Source organism: Balaenoptera ricei, chromosome 9 (assembly GCF_028023285.1).
Source record: "Balaenoptera ricei isolate mBalRic1 chromosome 9, mBalRic1.hap2, whole genome shotgun sequence".
Classification (NCBI taxonomy): Eukaryota; Metazoa; Chordata; class Mammalia; order Artiodactyla; family Balaenopteridae; genus Balaenoptera; species Balaenoptera ricei.
The window spans coordinates 105,289,933-105,302,596 of NC_082647.1; the positions used below are offsets into that span (position 1 = coordinate 105,289,933).

General features: G+C 53.4%; 1 protein-coding gene across 4 annotated transcripts in view; it reads left to right on the top strand.

The window, feature by feature from the left end:
* The window catches only part of OGDH (oxoglutarate dehydrogenase), a 75,811-nt gene that overhangs the window by 18,258 nt on the left and 44,889 nt on the right, over positions 1-12,664 (top strand). For all 4 annotated transcript variants that reach the window (XM_059934255.1, XM_059934254.1, XM_059934256.1 and 1 more), the window contains exon 3: positions 10,909-11,100. In XM_059934255.1, coding sequence (XP_059790238.1) covers positions 10,909-11,100 — 192 coding nt within the window. The remainder of the gene's footprint in view (positions 1-10,908; positions 11,101-12,664) is intronic.

The window sequence follows — 12,664 nt, forward strand, 5'->3', positions numbered from 1 at the left end:
CTCTATCAAGGGAATGGTTTCTTCACCACACCTAACAAAATTAACAAGATACTTCTCTAATACTATAATCTCATTCTCAGTCTATATTCAGTTGTTTGTGATTACCTTAAAGCTACCCTTTCACGTTTGACTTTATAATTTACTTTATAATTTTGTCGTATCCTTATTTTTAAAGAAAACTTTTATTTCTAAATGTTTAATGGGGAATGTTATGTTTGTGGTAAAGTAATCAAGCAGTTCAGGGGTGCAAGCCCCCGAGCGCTCTCCGTGCCTCTGCGCCCAGTTACCTGGCCGGCCCAGGGTCTGCCTTTGCACTCCATCTCGCCATCCCTCTCCTCTTTGTCCCTTGGTGTGGTCCTCTCCTAGACAGCCGTCTCTTCCCCATCATTTTCTCCAGTCCGGCCTCTGCGCTCCAGTCTTAAACACCTTGTCAAGTGTAGCTCGCTCCTTGAACCCCTAGGACCCGTCAGCCAGGGCCTGTTCTGTCAGCATGCGAAGCCCTCCCTCATTAAGGTCTTGGCCATGCTGGGGACAAGTCAGATGGTGGCATCTTATTTTTATTTATGTCTTAAAAACAGAGTCAAAGCCAGATTGCCCTTGTTAGTGTCTCACACAGACAGGTAGTTGAGAGTTGCTGAGCCCTCACCGGGCCCCTCCTGTGCAGCAGAGGCACCTCCACCCCCGCCACAGTCACAGCGTGGTGTCAGCCCTGCGGGGAGGACCCAGGGTCGGGCCGTGTGCCCTCTCCACCCTGTGGTGCCCTTTGTGCCCCTGCTCACTGGGCCACCATGGCCGTCCTTGGTGCATCGGAGCTCACTTCCCCTGCCTGGGCCTTCTCAGTGACCTCTGCCCACTTCCTAAAAGCCTGTCTTCCTCGTCTTGCTGACTGCGTCCATTTCCTCTCCTGCCTTCTGCGGGCCAGCTCCCACGTGTAGTAACCGCTCTCTGGTCCAGTGTGGTCGCCACAAGAGCTCTGTGCGGCGCTCGACGTGCAGATCCTAGACTCTTGGTCCCACCTCTCTGAGCTCGGCCATGCCACCCTTCTGGCCCGGGCACTTCTGCTTTTTCCTTCCATGCTCATGAAACACGATGCTGTTATTTTCTGTAATTGAACCAGACAAGCAGAGCAGAAAGAGACACACGTCCCCAGTATGGGGTGACACCGTTCCTTTTCATTCTGCAGCTTTGAAACTGCCTTGGCTGCACTTTAAAAACTCAGCCGCGGTTCGCCCTAGTTCTTTGCTGGCCTTGGGGAAAAACACACATGTGGTATACTTCATGGGCTTTCAGTGATCGAGGCTGTTAAACCTCACTTTGAAGTTCCCCCTCCATACTCAGCTTCCTAAATCAGGATGAATCTCAACCCTGGTGACTTTTTGTGTTAAATCGACTAAACCAACTAAGGACATCTTCCCTAACTTCAGTATAGTATTTTACTCTTAAAGGATTTGTGTTTATACCGTCAGGGACATAAAATTAACACCTTTGGAAAGTGTAAGGGTCCTGAAGCAGTGCCTTCACCTTATGTGTGTAGCAGTTTGCAGCTCGTGACAGTTTTATTGGAGGACTGAGTCGAGTGGCTGCCAGGAGGTGTGAGTGTGCAGGGCCCACTAGCTCGCGGGCCCGTGGGGACTTCGGGAAGCCGAGCACAGTTAGAATACAGAGTAAACCCCACTGGCTTCTGCAGGGAAGCGCCAGTCGTTCTGAGTTTTGAAGGGTAAGGAAGGGGCCTGGCCAGGGACAGGGTGGCTGTACCCAGAAGAGGCGCGTGTGAAGGCAGAGGGCCGCAGGGGCCCGGGGAGGGCCGGGGGGCACTCAGCGAGCACTCACAGAGGCTCCTGGGAGGCTCGGCGCCAGGAGCCCAAGGCAGCAAAGTGAAGACCAGCAGTGTGAGCTGCGACGTACGTGGAGAGGCCCCGAGATCAAGCCAAGGGGTGTTGGATTAGTTTGTGAAACGCTGTGGGAGTGTGGACCCCTGAGCAGTTGGCAGAAAGTGAGGGTGTCAGGCGCTGATGGAGAGCTATCTAAGCCTGCGGTGGCCAGAGGGCGGGCTGGGAGTAAAGGCGTGCTGCATCTTTGGGAGCGTGATTTTTTAATGACTGTCCTTTTGTACTGTGTTTTAAGCAAGAATCGTGGGTTTTTAAATGTCAGTGATAACTGGAGAGAGAGATCCAGAGCGACCTCAAGGGGAAGGTGGACACCAAGAGCAAGAAAGGAGCGAGTCAACCTCGGGGCCGGAGCAGCTTTTTTTTTTTTTTTTGGTCGCACCAGGTCTTAGTTGTGGCAGGCGGACTCTTTAGTTGTGGCATTCAGGCTCCTTAGTTGTGGCATGTGAACTCTTAGTTGTGGCATGCATGTGGGATCTAGTTCCCTGACCAGGGATTGAAACCCGGCCCCCTGCATTGGGATCTCAGAGTCTTATCCACTGCGCCACCGGGGAAGTCCCTGGGGCAGCTCTTGAGAAGGGCGCAGCGAGCTCTGCCCCAGCCACCTGCCTGGCGCCTCCTCTCTGGGGAAGGGAAGAAGGAGCACGTTGTCAGCGGGAGGTGTTCTTTGGGGCCTTTCCCAGAAAGGGGCTGTGATGGTGATCGCATCGTCCGCCCAGAGCCCCTAGGCCACTCACTCCCCGACTCTGCCTGTGCCAGGCCCCCGCGAGGGGTCTGAAGGTCTGCTGGGCTCTGGACTCTGCCGTCCATGGGCAGGTTGTGAGTTTAGGGCCTTGTCTCTTAAGTGGTCCTGACTCGCAGAGCCAGAATTCTCTCGGAGCCTGACGCTTGGCTCAGCTGGGCTAGGCCCTCCAGGTGGGGCCGTCCACTAGGCGCGTGGGGACCAGATGCCCACTGTGGTCCCGCACAGCCGCCCTGGAGAGTCGCAGTTCTGAGTTGACAGAATGCACTGTTGGGTGCGGACAGCCAGGCAGAGGGCAAGGGCTCTCACTTCCTGAGGAATGCCAGGAAAACTGCGCATGAGAGCCGTCACAGGCGTCCTGCGTATGATATTTTCCTGCAGTAAAAGTCTGGTTTCTATGAGCGTTTGTGTAATAAACCACCCCAAGACTTGGCAACTCTAAACACCACCAGTGAAGTCTTTCTCATGGTTCCCAGCTTCCGTGCAGCTGAGGTTTGGCCAGGCTGCAGCCCCGCAAAGGACCCCCTAACATCTGGTGCTTGGTGCTACCTAATCACCAGGCCCTGCCATCAGCCAGGGGACCAGAGAGACTCCCTCACAAGTCCTCAGTGTAGCTCCAAGAGGAGAAGGGAGGAGAGGCTGCAGGCCTTGGATGCCCCACCCAGAACTCACACTGCCACTCCCACCCATGGCCTTGGTCAAAGCAAGTCTCAGGCCAGCCCCCAAGGGCTCACCTCCAGTGGAGGAGCCACATGGCCACTGCAGGGGGCCTTTTGTGGACCTGGGAGGACATGTGGCCACTGGGCAGCCTACCACAGTCCTTTCTATAATGATCTGATGGGCCACTGCCTTTAGTCTAGGGCAGAAACCCAGGGAGTATCATTCCTCTATCAGCAGATTCCTTAGAGAAGAGCTGAGGCAGCTTTTCTTTGCTAATCTTGTGTGTTTATTGCCGTTTTACCTGTACACCCATACAGAGAGAAGATAGTAGAACTTGTCTGGAGATGTTCTCTCGCCTGTACTACACTGTGCTTTAAAAATAACAGCATCGCTCTAATCGAGCACAATTCATTTGGCTTCTCTGGCTGAGGCATCCCCAAGCAGAACCCCCAAGTTTAACTGCTCCCAGTATTAATAGGTCTGTGGTGACAGGTCAGGCAGGCCCAGGTCCTGGTGCCTCCTAGACGTGGTGGTGGGCAGTGAGCTGGGGCGGGACATGGCCCTGCCCGTCCTCAACTGGGGACAGTTTGAGCAAGGCCCTGCCTGTGGTTGGAGGGGTCTGCAGCCCAGCACTATGCATGTCTTTCGAGACTGCCTAGCCCTGAAGCAGGAACCTTTTGTGCAGGTCTGTGGCCATCCACCGCAGGTCTTCTCGCCCCCTCACCCCGGGCATCGTCTCGTCGGGACGCTTGGATAGTCCCACACGGTGTTTTCAGGAAAGGCGTGGAGCCCAGCAGTTGTCACAGACAGGGCACACCAGGAGGGTTGTAGACACTGCCCCATGCAGGCTTTTCATACACAGCACAGACGTGAATCACTCAGCTCCACGCCATAGCTGGGCTGGTGTGCACAGAAAGCTAGGCGCTTAGGAAATAATGCAGAATTTGCCAGCGCACTTTCTAAGCTGGAAGAGCCCCTGTGCAGGGTGAGTAGGGAGACGTGCAGCCTCAGAGCAGTGCCAGTTCCCTCCAGGGCACTGGGGTCCTTGAGGAGCAGCACCTGTTGGCCAGCGAGTCACAGGTGACCATCCTTGGCTCAGGGAGCTGTTGCCTGTCCATTTATTTGACTGAATTAGCCTGAACCTGCCAAACCCTTGTTTGGCCATGCATGTGTTTTCCTTGGTCACTTGTTCCTTTGAATTTCACGTTTGTGGCAGTTAAAAAGCATTGTCAGTATCAGAACATAATGATATGGTTGTTTGTGACAGTGCTGGCATCTGACGTCCAGAGCCGGCAGTCATTAGTTTATCAACTGTGATGGCCTTTGAGCCTGGGGTTTGGTCCATTCAAGAGGTGGCCAGAGGCTGCCCCACCCCATCCCCGGCATGGTGTTTTACGTCAGGGTCCTTGGCAGGGCGCCCAGCAGAGGGTGATGGTGGCTAGCAGGTGACATCATGTTCTAGACCAGGGTGCATAATGCGGGTGGGTGGTGTTTGTTCCATAGCTAAGGTGGAGACGAGACAGTAGGGCATCTGAAGGGGACTTTGGACGAGAGAAAGTGGTCTGGTCAGTCCAGAACCCAGAGTCATAGAATTGAGCAGCTAGAATAAGCATTAGTAACCCTCGGGTTAAGCTTTGATCATCAGCTTCTTGAACAAATATGAGTATACCTACAGGTGCTTTTTAAGGTGTAAAAAGCTACACAAGTATAGGGGTGTCCTAAGTAACCTGTGCTCCCTACTTTTATAGGCAAGGAATGAGGCACAGAGAGCTGAAGCGACTTCCCTGGCCCTCGCCCAGCCTGTGGGGGTCAGGACTGGGGCCCCCAACCCCCAGGAGCAGGCGGGCAGCAGGCAGGCCCACTCTGGTGGGCTCAGCCTGTGCGTGGCCCTGGTACGTCACCCAGTTGCACTGGCCCGCGTATCTGACACACATCGGGGGCCTTTGAGACGGGGTGGGGAAGGGCGCTTGGTAGCAGGTTTGCGACCCCTCCAAAACCAAACCCTTCGTGAACGAGTCTCTGTCATGACCTTCACAGACAGGAACTTGGCCCTGAGACTCTTGCGATCTGCTGACAATCAACAGGGTAAAGTCTGCTTGCCTCACTGAACCACTGACACCCGCGTCCCCTGGTTAGCACTCCCACACCCACTGAGGTCAGTATCTTATCTGAGATGAGGACTCTGGACGGTCCACGGTCTTACAGCTGTCACCGCACCCACTGCTGCACCTGACACCCCGCCTAGCACAGCACTTATTAGCACCACACCTGACACCATACCTAGGACCACGCCAGACCGAGCACCTGGCATCCACCTCGCATCACACCTAACACTGCATCTGATACCACCCCTAGAACCACAGCTAACACCCCGCAGCACCACATTTGACATCCCAGGGAGCACAGCACCTAGCATCACACCTGATACCAGCCCTACCACTGCACCTGACATTGCATCTGACACCACACCTGTCAAGATGTTCGCCTTTGAAGGAGTCTGACCTGTCTGAACTTAACTCAGCAGGTGTGTTGAGCACTTACTATGTGCGAAGCACTGGACCAACTTCCTTAGATGTTACAGAGGAGAAGGGATGTGTTTGCAGCTTTGAAGAGCTGCCTCTAATTGGGGAGAGGAGGACTGGCGGCGGCAGGGAAAGCCCGTTGGGGCTGTGAGAAGTCTGGGAGGTGTACGGGGGAGCATAGGAGCTGATGGCTTTTGAAAACAGACCTTCATGCACTATAGTTAAATGCTTTTAATTATCTAAAATTAAATGTAAAGCATTCTGGTTTCATTTCAGCCAGAATGTTATACTTATTTGTACTTGAAATCTATCGTGTTTTGGTTTAAGTCATTTCAGCAACAAGTTGATGGCCTTAAACCCACTCGTGGGAGGTGGGTGGCTGGCCTACACTTCCGTTGACGGGCCAGGGCTGCTCGCCTCTATGGCACAGAGGCCGCGAAGCTCCACGTGCAGGGGATGTGTGGGACCACACAGGCGTCCTCTTCTTGAAGCTTTCTCTTCATTTGGGAAAGGGCCCACTGACCAGTCACTTCAGCCTCGTGGTCACCTGTCCCTGCAGCGGGTCTGCAGACACTTGATTCTGGCAGCAGGGAAGCCGCTGCCGGGGAGAGAACCAGAACTGGCAGCAGGTAGACATATGGGTAAACAAAGCCTCAAGTTCAGATGTGTGCAAATGAGGGCTGTGATTATCAGAAGGGGAACCCTCTCCAGATAGTGACGGAGCCACAGGTTGAAGATGAAGCGGGCCAATGTGTGGAGAGGGGATGAGCGCCCCAGGCAGCAGGAGTGGGGGAGGTGCAGGCTACTGCCGAAGGAAGGCGGAAGCCAGTTGAGGTGTGGGGAAGGGAAGGGTGGAAGAGGCATCTTGGAGAAGATGCTGGAGGGAGAGCTCAGCCTCTGAAGGGTGGTGAAACCTGCAAGGCAAAAAAAATGACCTTCATTTTCACAGCCTTTTTTTTTTTTTTTTTAGATGAAAGTTACTTTATTTTTATTTATTTATTTATTTTTGGCTGTGTTGGGTCTTCGTTTCTGTGTGAGGGCTTTCTCTAGTTGCGGCAAGCGGGGGGGGGGGGCACTCTTCATCGCGGTGCGCGGGCCTCTCACTATCGCGGCCTCTCTTGTTGCAGAGCACAGGCTCCAGACGCGCAGGCTCAGTAGTTGTGGCGCACGGGTTTAGTCGCTCCGCGGCATGTGGGATCTTCCCAGACCAGGGCTCGAACCCGTGTCCCCTGCATTGGCAGGCAGATTCTCAACCACTGCGCCACCAAGGAAGCCCTCACAGCCTTTTTTTTAAGTCAACTTTTTTTTGAGGTCTGACTTACATGAAAATTTACCAGTTTTAAGCAGCAGTGCGAGGGTTTTGCAAAGTGTATGCCGCCAGGAACTTTCTGTGACCCACGGGTGCAAACTGATTGGATCTGGTGGAAGGGGGCTTGCTGTTTGTTGGGGTGGGCTCCTTGGCCGGGCCCTCATCCGAGTGCAGGTACCCACACCTGCCCAGAGCGCTGGGGAGGGCCTGCAGGGAAGCTGAGCGCAGTGGGGGTGAATTACGGGACAGGAGGAAGCTGCATTCCTGGCATATTCTTTCCCAGTGGTTCCCAGCTCTCTGCAATACTGGTAGGAACCAGTTTTTTCTGACCACCTCCAGCTTGAGCAGAATTTCAGTCTGTGTCGCTGTCCTCAGCCAATTGAAAATCACCTGGAGTTTTATCCCAAGCACAAAAGAAGGTCAGAGAGAGGAGGCCCGATGTCTGCGATTTCTCTCCCCGCCCCACCGCCACCCAGGGGCCTGGCCTGCGCCCTCCGGGTGTCAGCCCTGGAAATCCTTTGATTTTATTGTTTGCTGGCTTTGGCAAGGGTAAGCCAGCCTGAGAGATGCTGTTTATGTAAGGGTTGCTCTGTCTTACTTAACCTGATCAGTCTCCCTGCCTGGTGACCACCCTGTGTCAGTCCTGCTTGCCTGAACCTCTCCCCAGGAGGCTGTGGTTGGCATTCCAGGTGCTTGGAACATCAGTGTGGTAACTACTCCTACCTCTGTGGCTGCCACCACTGTTCTTGTTATTCAAAGCTGATTTTTCTAAAGAGAGGTGAACTTGTGGTTTTTGCTATGCCTTTTGGCTCTGGGTCTGTCAGCAGCTGGTTCCCATCAGGGTGAGGGGTCGGTGTGCAGCCAGGGGACCCTCTCGATCCAAGGTCTTGTCGTTGGGCGACTGCCACTGCATTTCTACACATGTCTTCCTGCGTTCTGTGGGGCAGAAGACAGTGTTTAAGGCTTGAAGAAAGTTGAGATCCTGTGTGCTGCTCTCCAGAGGCTACTTGGTTTCAGGGTCATGCCCTGTCCTTCAGCCCCCCTGCAGCCCCAGGGTATGTGTCCAGAGCAGGACTTGGCGTGGACACACGTAAGGGTGGGGACGCCAGTGCTGGAGCCCGCTGGGGGCAAAGTAGAAACTAGATCAGGTTTTACAAGGCAGGAGCAGGGTGCTGTTGGTTCTTGCCGTGCAAGGCTGGGCTGACTCCTGCCGCATTCCCTGCCCTATCAGCGGGGCTCCTTTTAGTCCAGGCCCTCGGTTACTGGAGGTATGGGTGGGGGCCAGGGAGAGCCCTGGGCCAGAGCTGCTCCCAGAATGCGTGGAGCTTGCATGGCCTGCTGTACAAGCTCACAGAGTCAGAAATGTTTGGGGGTGTCCAGCGAGTCTGCTCCTTAGGCCCTTGTAAGGAACCAGGTGGGTGCGGAGCTTGGGGCAGCCTTACCTTGCCCAAGGCTGCTGACCCTGAGGCATCCTCTCCTTTCTCTCACAAGAGTAAGTCAGTTGCTTTCTCTGGTGGGCATACTGCTTTTACCCCTGTTAGAGGACTCAGAGGGATAGAATGGTCTTGGGGTTCCAAGCCCTGGATGTAGAATGCCCCTGGTTGTCAGGTCACGTGATGCACGGTGCTCTGCAGTCGGTGTTGTGGCCTTTGCCAAAAGAGAACCCCAGATCTCCCTTCTACCATCAGCTGACATGCCGAAAATTAACCAGAAAGGTAAAAACAGTAAAACCTTGAATAGTGAGATATGTTAAAACATTGAAAAATTGTGATTGAGATAGAATTCACATGTAAAAAGTGTACAATTCTGGTTTTTAGTATATTCACCATGTTGTACTATCATCTCCCTAATAGTTTGATTTTTTTAATTAATCTTTTTGAATACGAGAGGACTATGTTCTTATTGTAGAATGATATAAACATTCTGGAAAACTCTGCTCAGAAACACTTACAGCGAGAGGCCGGGCTGCCCTGTGTGATCCTCCAGGCCTGTGCGCATCCCAGGGGTTTGTGATTGGCGGCAGCAGGCATCCGTCTCTCGGACCGTCCAAGTCAGTACATCTACGCGTCATAAGGAGCCTGCCTGAGAAAGCCAGAAGACCTTCAGCCGTCAGGACCAGTCTCAAGGTTTCTGCCCAGACACAGATAGACCCATTCGATACCTGCCCAAGCTCCCAGATGAGCCCATCTGGACAACATCTTGGTAGCACTTAACTGCGAGGGCGAACAAAAATCTAGTGAAGTTTCTCCTCTCCAGATTTTTCAAGAAGTCTAACCAGAGTTTATTGACAGATGAATCTTGGAAACTCGAAAATGCATGGCAGAGAAGAAAGACAATGTTTTCATGTTTCTAAACTCTCTGAGTTTTAATATATATTTTTTTGCAATGGAATTTTATTAAGTCTTAGTTCCTCTGACCTCTAAAATTTTTTTGTAAGCCTCACGTCTTTGTATGAGATAAACTATTATAGTTCACAGTGTCTATGCAGACTATAAATTGAATCAGGGAATTCCCTGGTGGTCCAGTGGTTAGGACTCCGAACTTCCACTGCAGGGGGCACAGTTTCAATCCCTGGTCGGGAAACTAAGATCCCAGAAGCTGCACAGCATGGCCAAAGAAAAAATTGAATCAGACACAAAGTAGCCAAAAATAATAGGAAGAGGAGTTAGTTCACATTAGCACAAAGGAAATTGAAACCAGAAGTAATACCAGTTACTACCAGTAATGCCAACTGCCTACCAGATTGTGTGCTAAATGCCTTTAGTCTTTACAAAAAAAAAAAAACCTATGAAGAATATATAGATTTTTTTTGTCCTCATCTTACGGGTGAAAAAACTGAGCACAGAAATTTAGGTTATTTGCCAAGATCTCAGAGCTCAGATTTGAGGTTCTGCCTCTGATTGCACACTCTGAGCCCTTAGTGACAAGACTGTTTCTGTAGGGGTCAGTGGGGACACTTCAGGCTTCACCGGTCTGAGCTCCGGGCTGCCTCTTACATGAAGGCCCTGATTCTGTTTGGGGTTTTTTTGTTTTTGTTTTTAATATTTATTTACTTATTTGGTTGCGCCGGGTCTTAGTTGCGGCATGCGAACTCTTAGTTGCGGCATGCGTGTTGGGATCTAGTTCCCTGACCGGGGCTCGAACCTGGGCCCCCTGCGTTGGGGGTGCGGAGTCTTAGCTACTGTGCCACCAAGGAAGTCCCCCTGATTCTGTTTTGTGTCCGGGGAGAAAGCACAGGCAGGCAGGCCTGGGCTTCAAAGGCTGTGTCACGCCTCTGGGGTCTGGAAAGTGGATCTAAATGTGCTCAGTTCCCCTCAGGAGGCCCAGTTGGGGTTTGAGGACCTGGGGCAGCTGCAGCCCTACAGGCAGGAGGGCCGCGAGCATTGGTCTTCCGGATGACTAGGCAGGGAACAGATGGGGCAGGAAGGCCTCTGTTCACCTGCCTCCTGGGCTGCCTGCCGTGGAAGCAGTTGGCACCCGCAAGCCGGGCAGAGCTGCGCGGCCTTGGGCCTTGGGGGTTTTGATGGGAGGGCATCTGCGTCGTAGGGTTGGGGGTAAGGAGGCGCATCTGAGGGAATGATGGAAGCAGGGGCCCAGCCTCTGAGAGACCCGCCCTCTGGGGGCAGAAGCAGGCTGTCCAGAGTAGGAAGAAGTTGACCCAGCCAGGCTACTGGTAGATGGACATAATCAAGACTTACCTGCCAAGAACGGTTCTCTTTTTGGCTAAAAATGAGTCCTAGGCCTTAGGGGAGCAACGGAGTGACATGTGTGTTCCTTCTTTGTCTTCAGTCGTGGGACATTTTTTTCCGAAACACCAACGCCGGAGCGCCCCCGGGCACCGCCTACCAGAGCCCGCTCCCCCTGAGCCTGGGCTCCCTGGCAGCTGTGGCCAGAGCGCAGCCCCTGGTGGAGGCTCAGCCCAACGTGGACAAGCTGGTGGAGGATCACCTGGCGGTGCAGTCTCTCATCAGGGCCTACCAGGTAAGGTGGCAGCGGCCAGCCACCCGTGACAGCGCCCCGCTGACCCCGTGAAGGCTGTCGCCTAACTTTCACCCCAGCCAAACACTAGGTGCTCTCTCTCCCTGCTCTGGGCTGGAGGGAGGCAAAAATGACATATGACAAGAGAAAAGGAGCCCAGGCAGTCCCACCTGGTTTGAGCAGATCCTCTGCCACCTTTAGCACCTGCCCTTATTTCTTCCCATAGGTGGGCAAGGATGATTTGTAGGCAGGGAAACGCAGTCAGTGCCCGGGCGTCAGGGGAAGTGCCGATCCCCAGGAGGGAGCAGTGGCCGGGAGGGGGGTGCTGCTCCCCTTCTCAGTTGCTAGGGCCCAAATGCGGTAAGAGAAAATGAACCTGTAGGGTCTGGGGACAGAAGCAGAGCCCATGGAAGCAGGGAGAGGCAGGTGAGGGCAGCTGAGCCTGCAGAGGGGCCACCGCTCCGGGAGCATTCCGGTCAGCGGTCAGCCCCGTTGGAGGAGGCTCATGCAGAACCAAGGGCTCCCGTGGCCTTTCTCAGAGCCCAGAAGCCCCTTCCAGGATATCCGCCTGGCGTGGAGAAGAGCCTAGAATTCAGACCTTACCACCTGGTCTGTGAGTAGTTCTCAGGAGGAAAGGAGGAGAAATCAGGCCCAGGGAGGCCCTTCTGGGAGCCCCCAGGACCTGGGCTCCCCTGCTGCGTCTTCTGGCATTGCTGCAACGTAGCAGGGGTGTCACACCACAGAGTTCTCTCTCCGACGTTCTCTTTCCTGGAAACGGCCGTGTGGACCGTTCCCCTCCGCCCACGGGGCCAGTTGCCACAGGTGTCAGGACAGGTAGCACAGGGTGGGCCTGTCCTGTTGGAGCCTGGCAAGTCAGGCCCTCTCCCCAGGGCAAATGACGAGACGCACGCCGTTCACAGTGGGTGTTTCTGTAGAAAGAGGCACAGTTGGTGTTTCTGTAGAAAGAGGCACAGTTGGTGTGTGCTGACCACTGCCTGTCTCATTCAGCTTCAGTTATTTCTGTTGGTCTTTAAGTGACTTCTCAGCAGCTGCTCCCCTTCCCAAATTGTTAGCAAGAAACGGTGGATTAAAGTATCCAAGACTTAAAGAAACAAAATTGGAAGGGATTTTCTGTGTCTTTTTGCTTTTAAACGGTTCAGATCAGGCACCGAGGTCCCTGTTGTAGCTGTCTGCTGTTGTGCCCCCTGTGCCCTGACCCACGCAGCAGGGCCACACCCACACCTTCCTTAGGGACTTCTGCGTGTTCTAAGCTGAGTGGCCTTCGCACTGGAGCTAAAGTCCCCAGCATATCCCATTTCTGTTTATCCAGGAAAACTGTGTAAAGATCCCGAGAAATGAGTCCTTTTAGACTGCCAGGTTTATCAAAACCTGAGGAGCTTATTATCCCCTTTTTATAAAAGTGCATTTATGCACAATAGTGCTTTAAAACAAACTATTGTAAGGTTTTTTACAAACTGACTTTGTTGTTTGGGTTCATTGGCGCTCTCAGGGAAAGGTTTGACCAAGTGCAACTTTTACCCCTCGCCACAGCCCACAGGACCTGCTT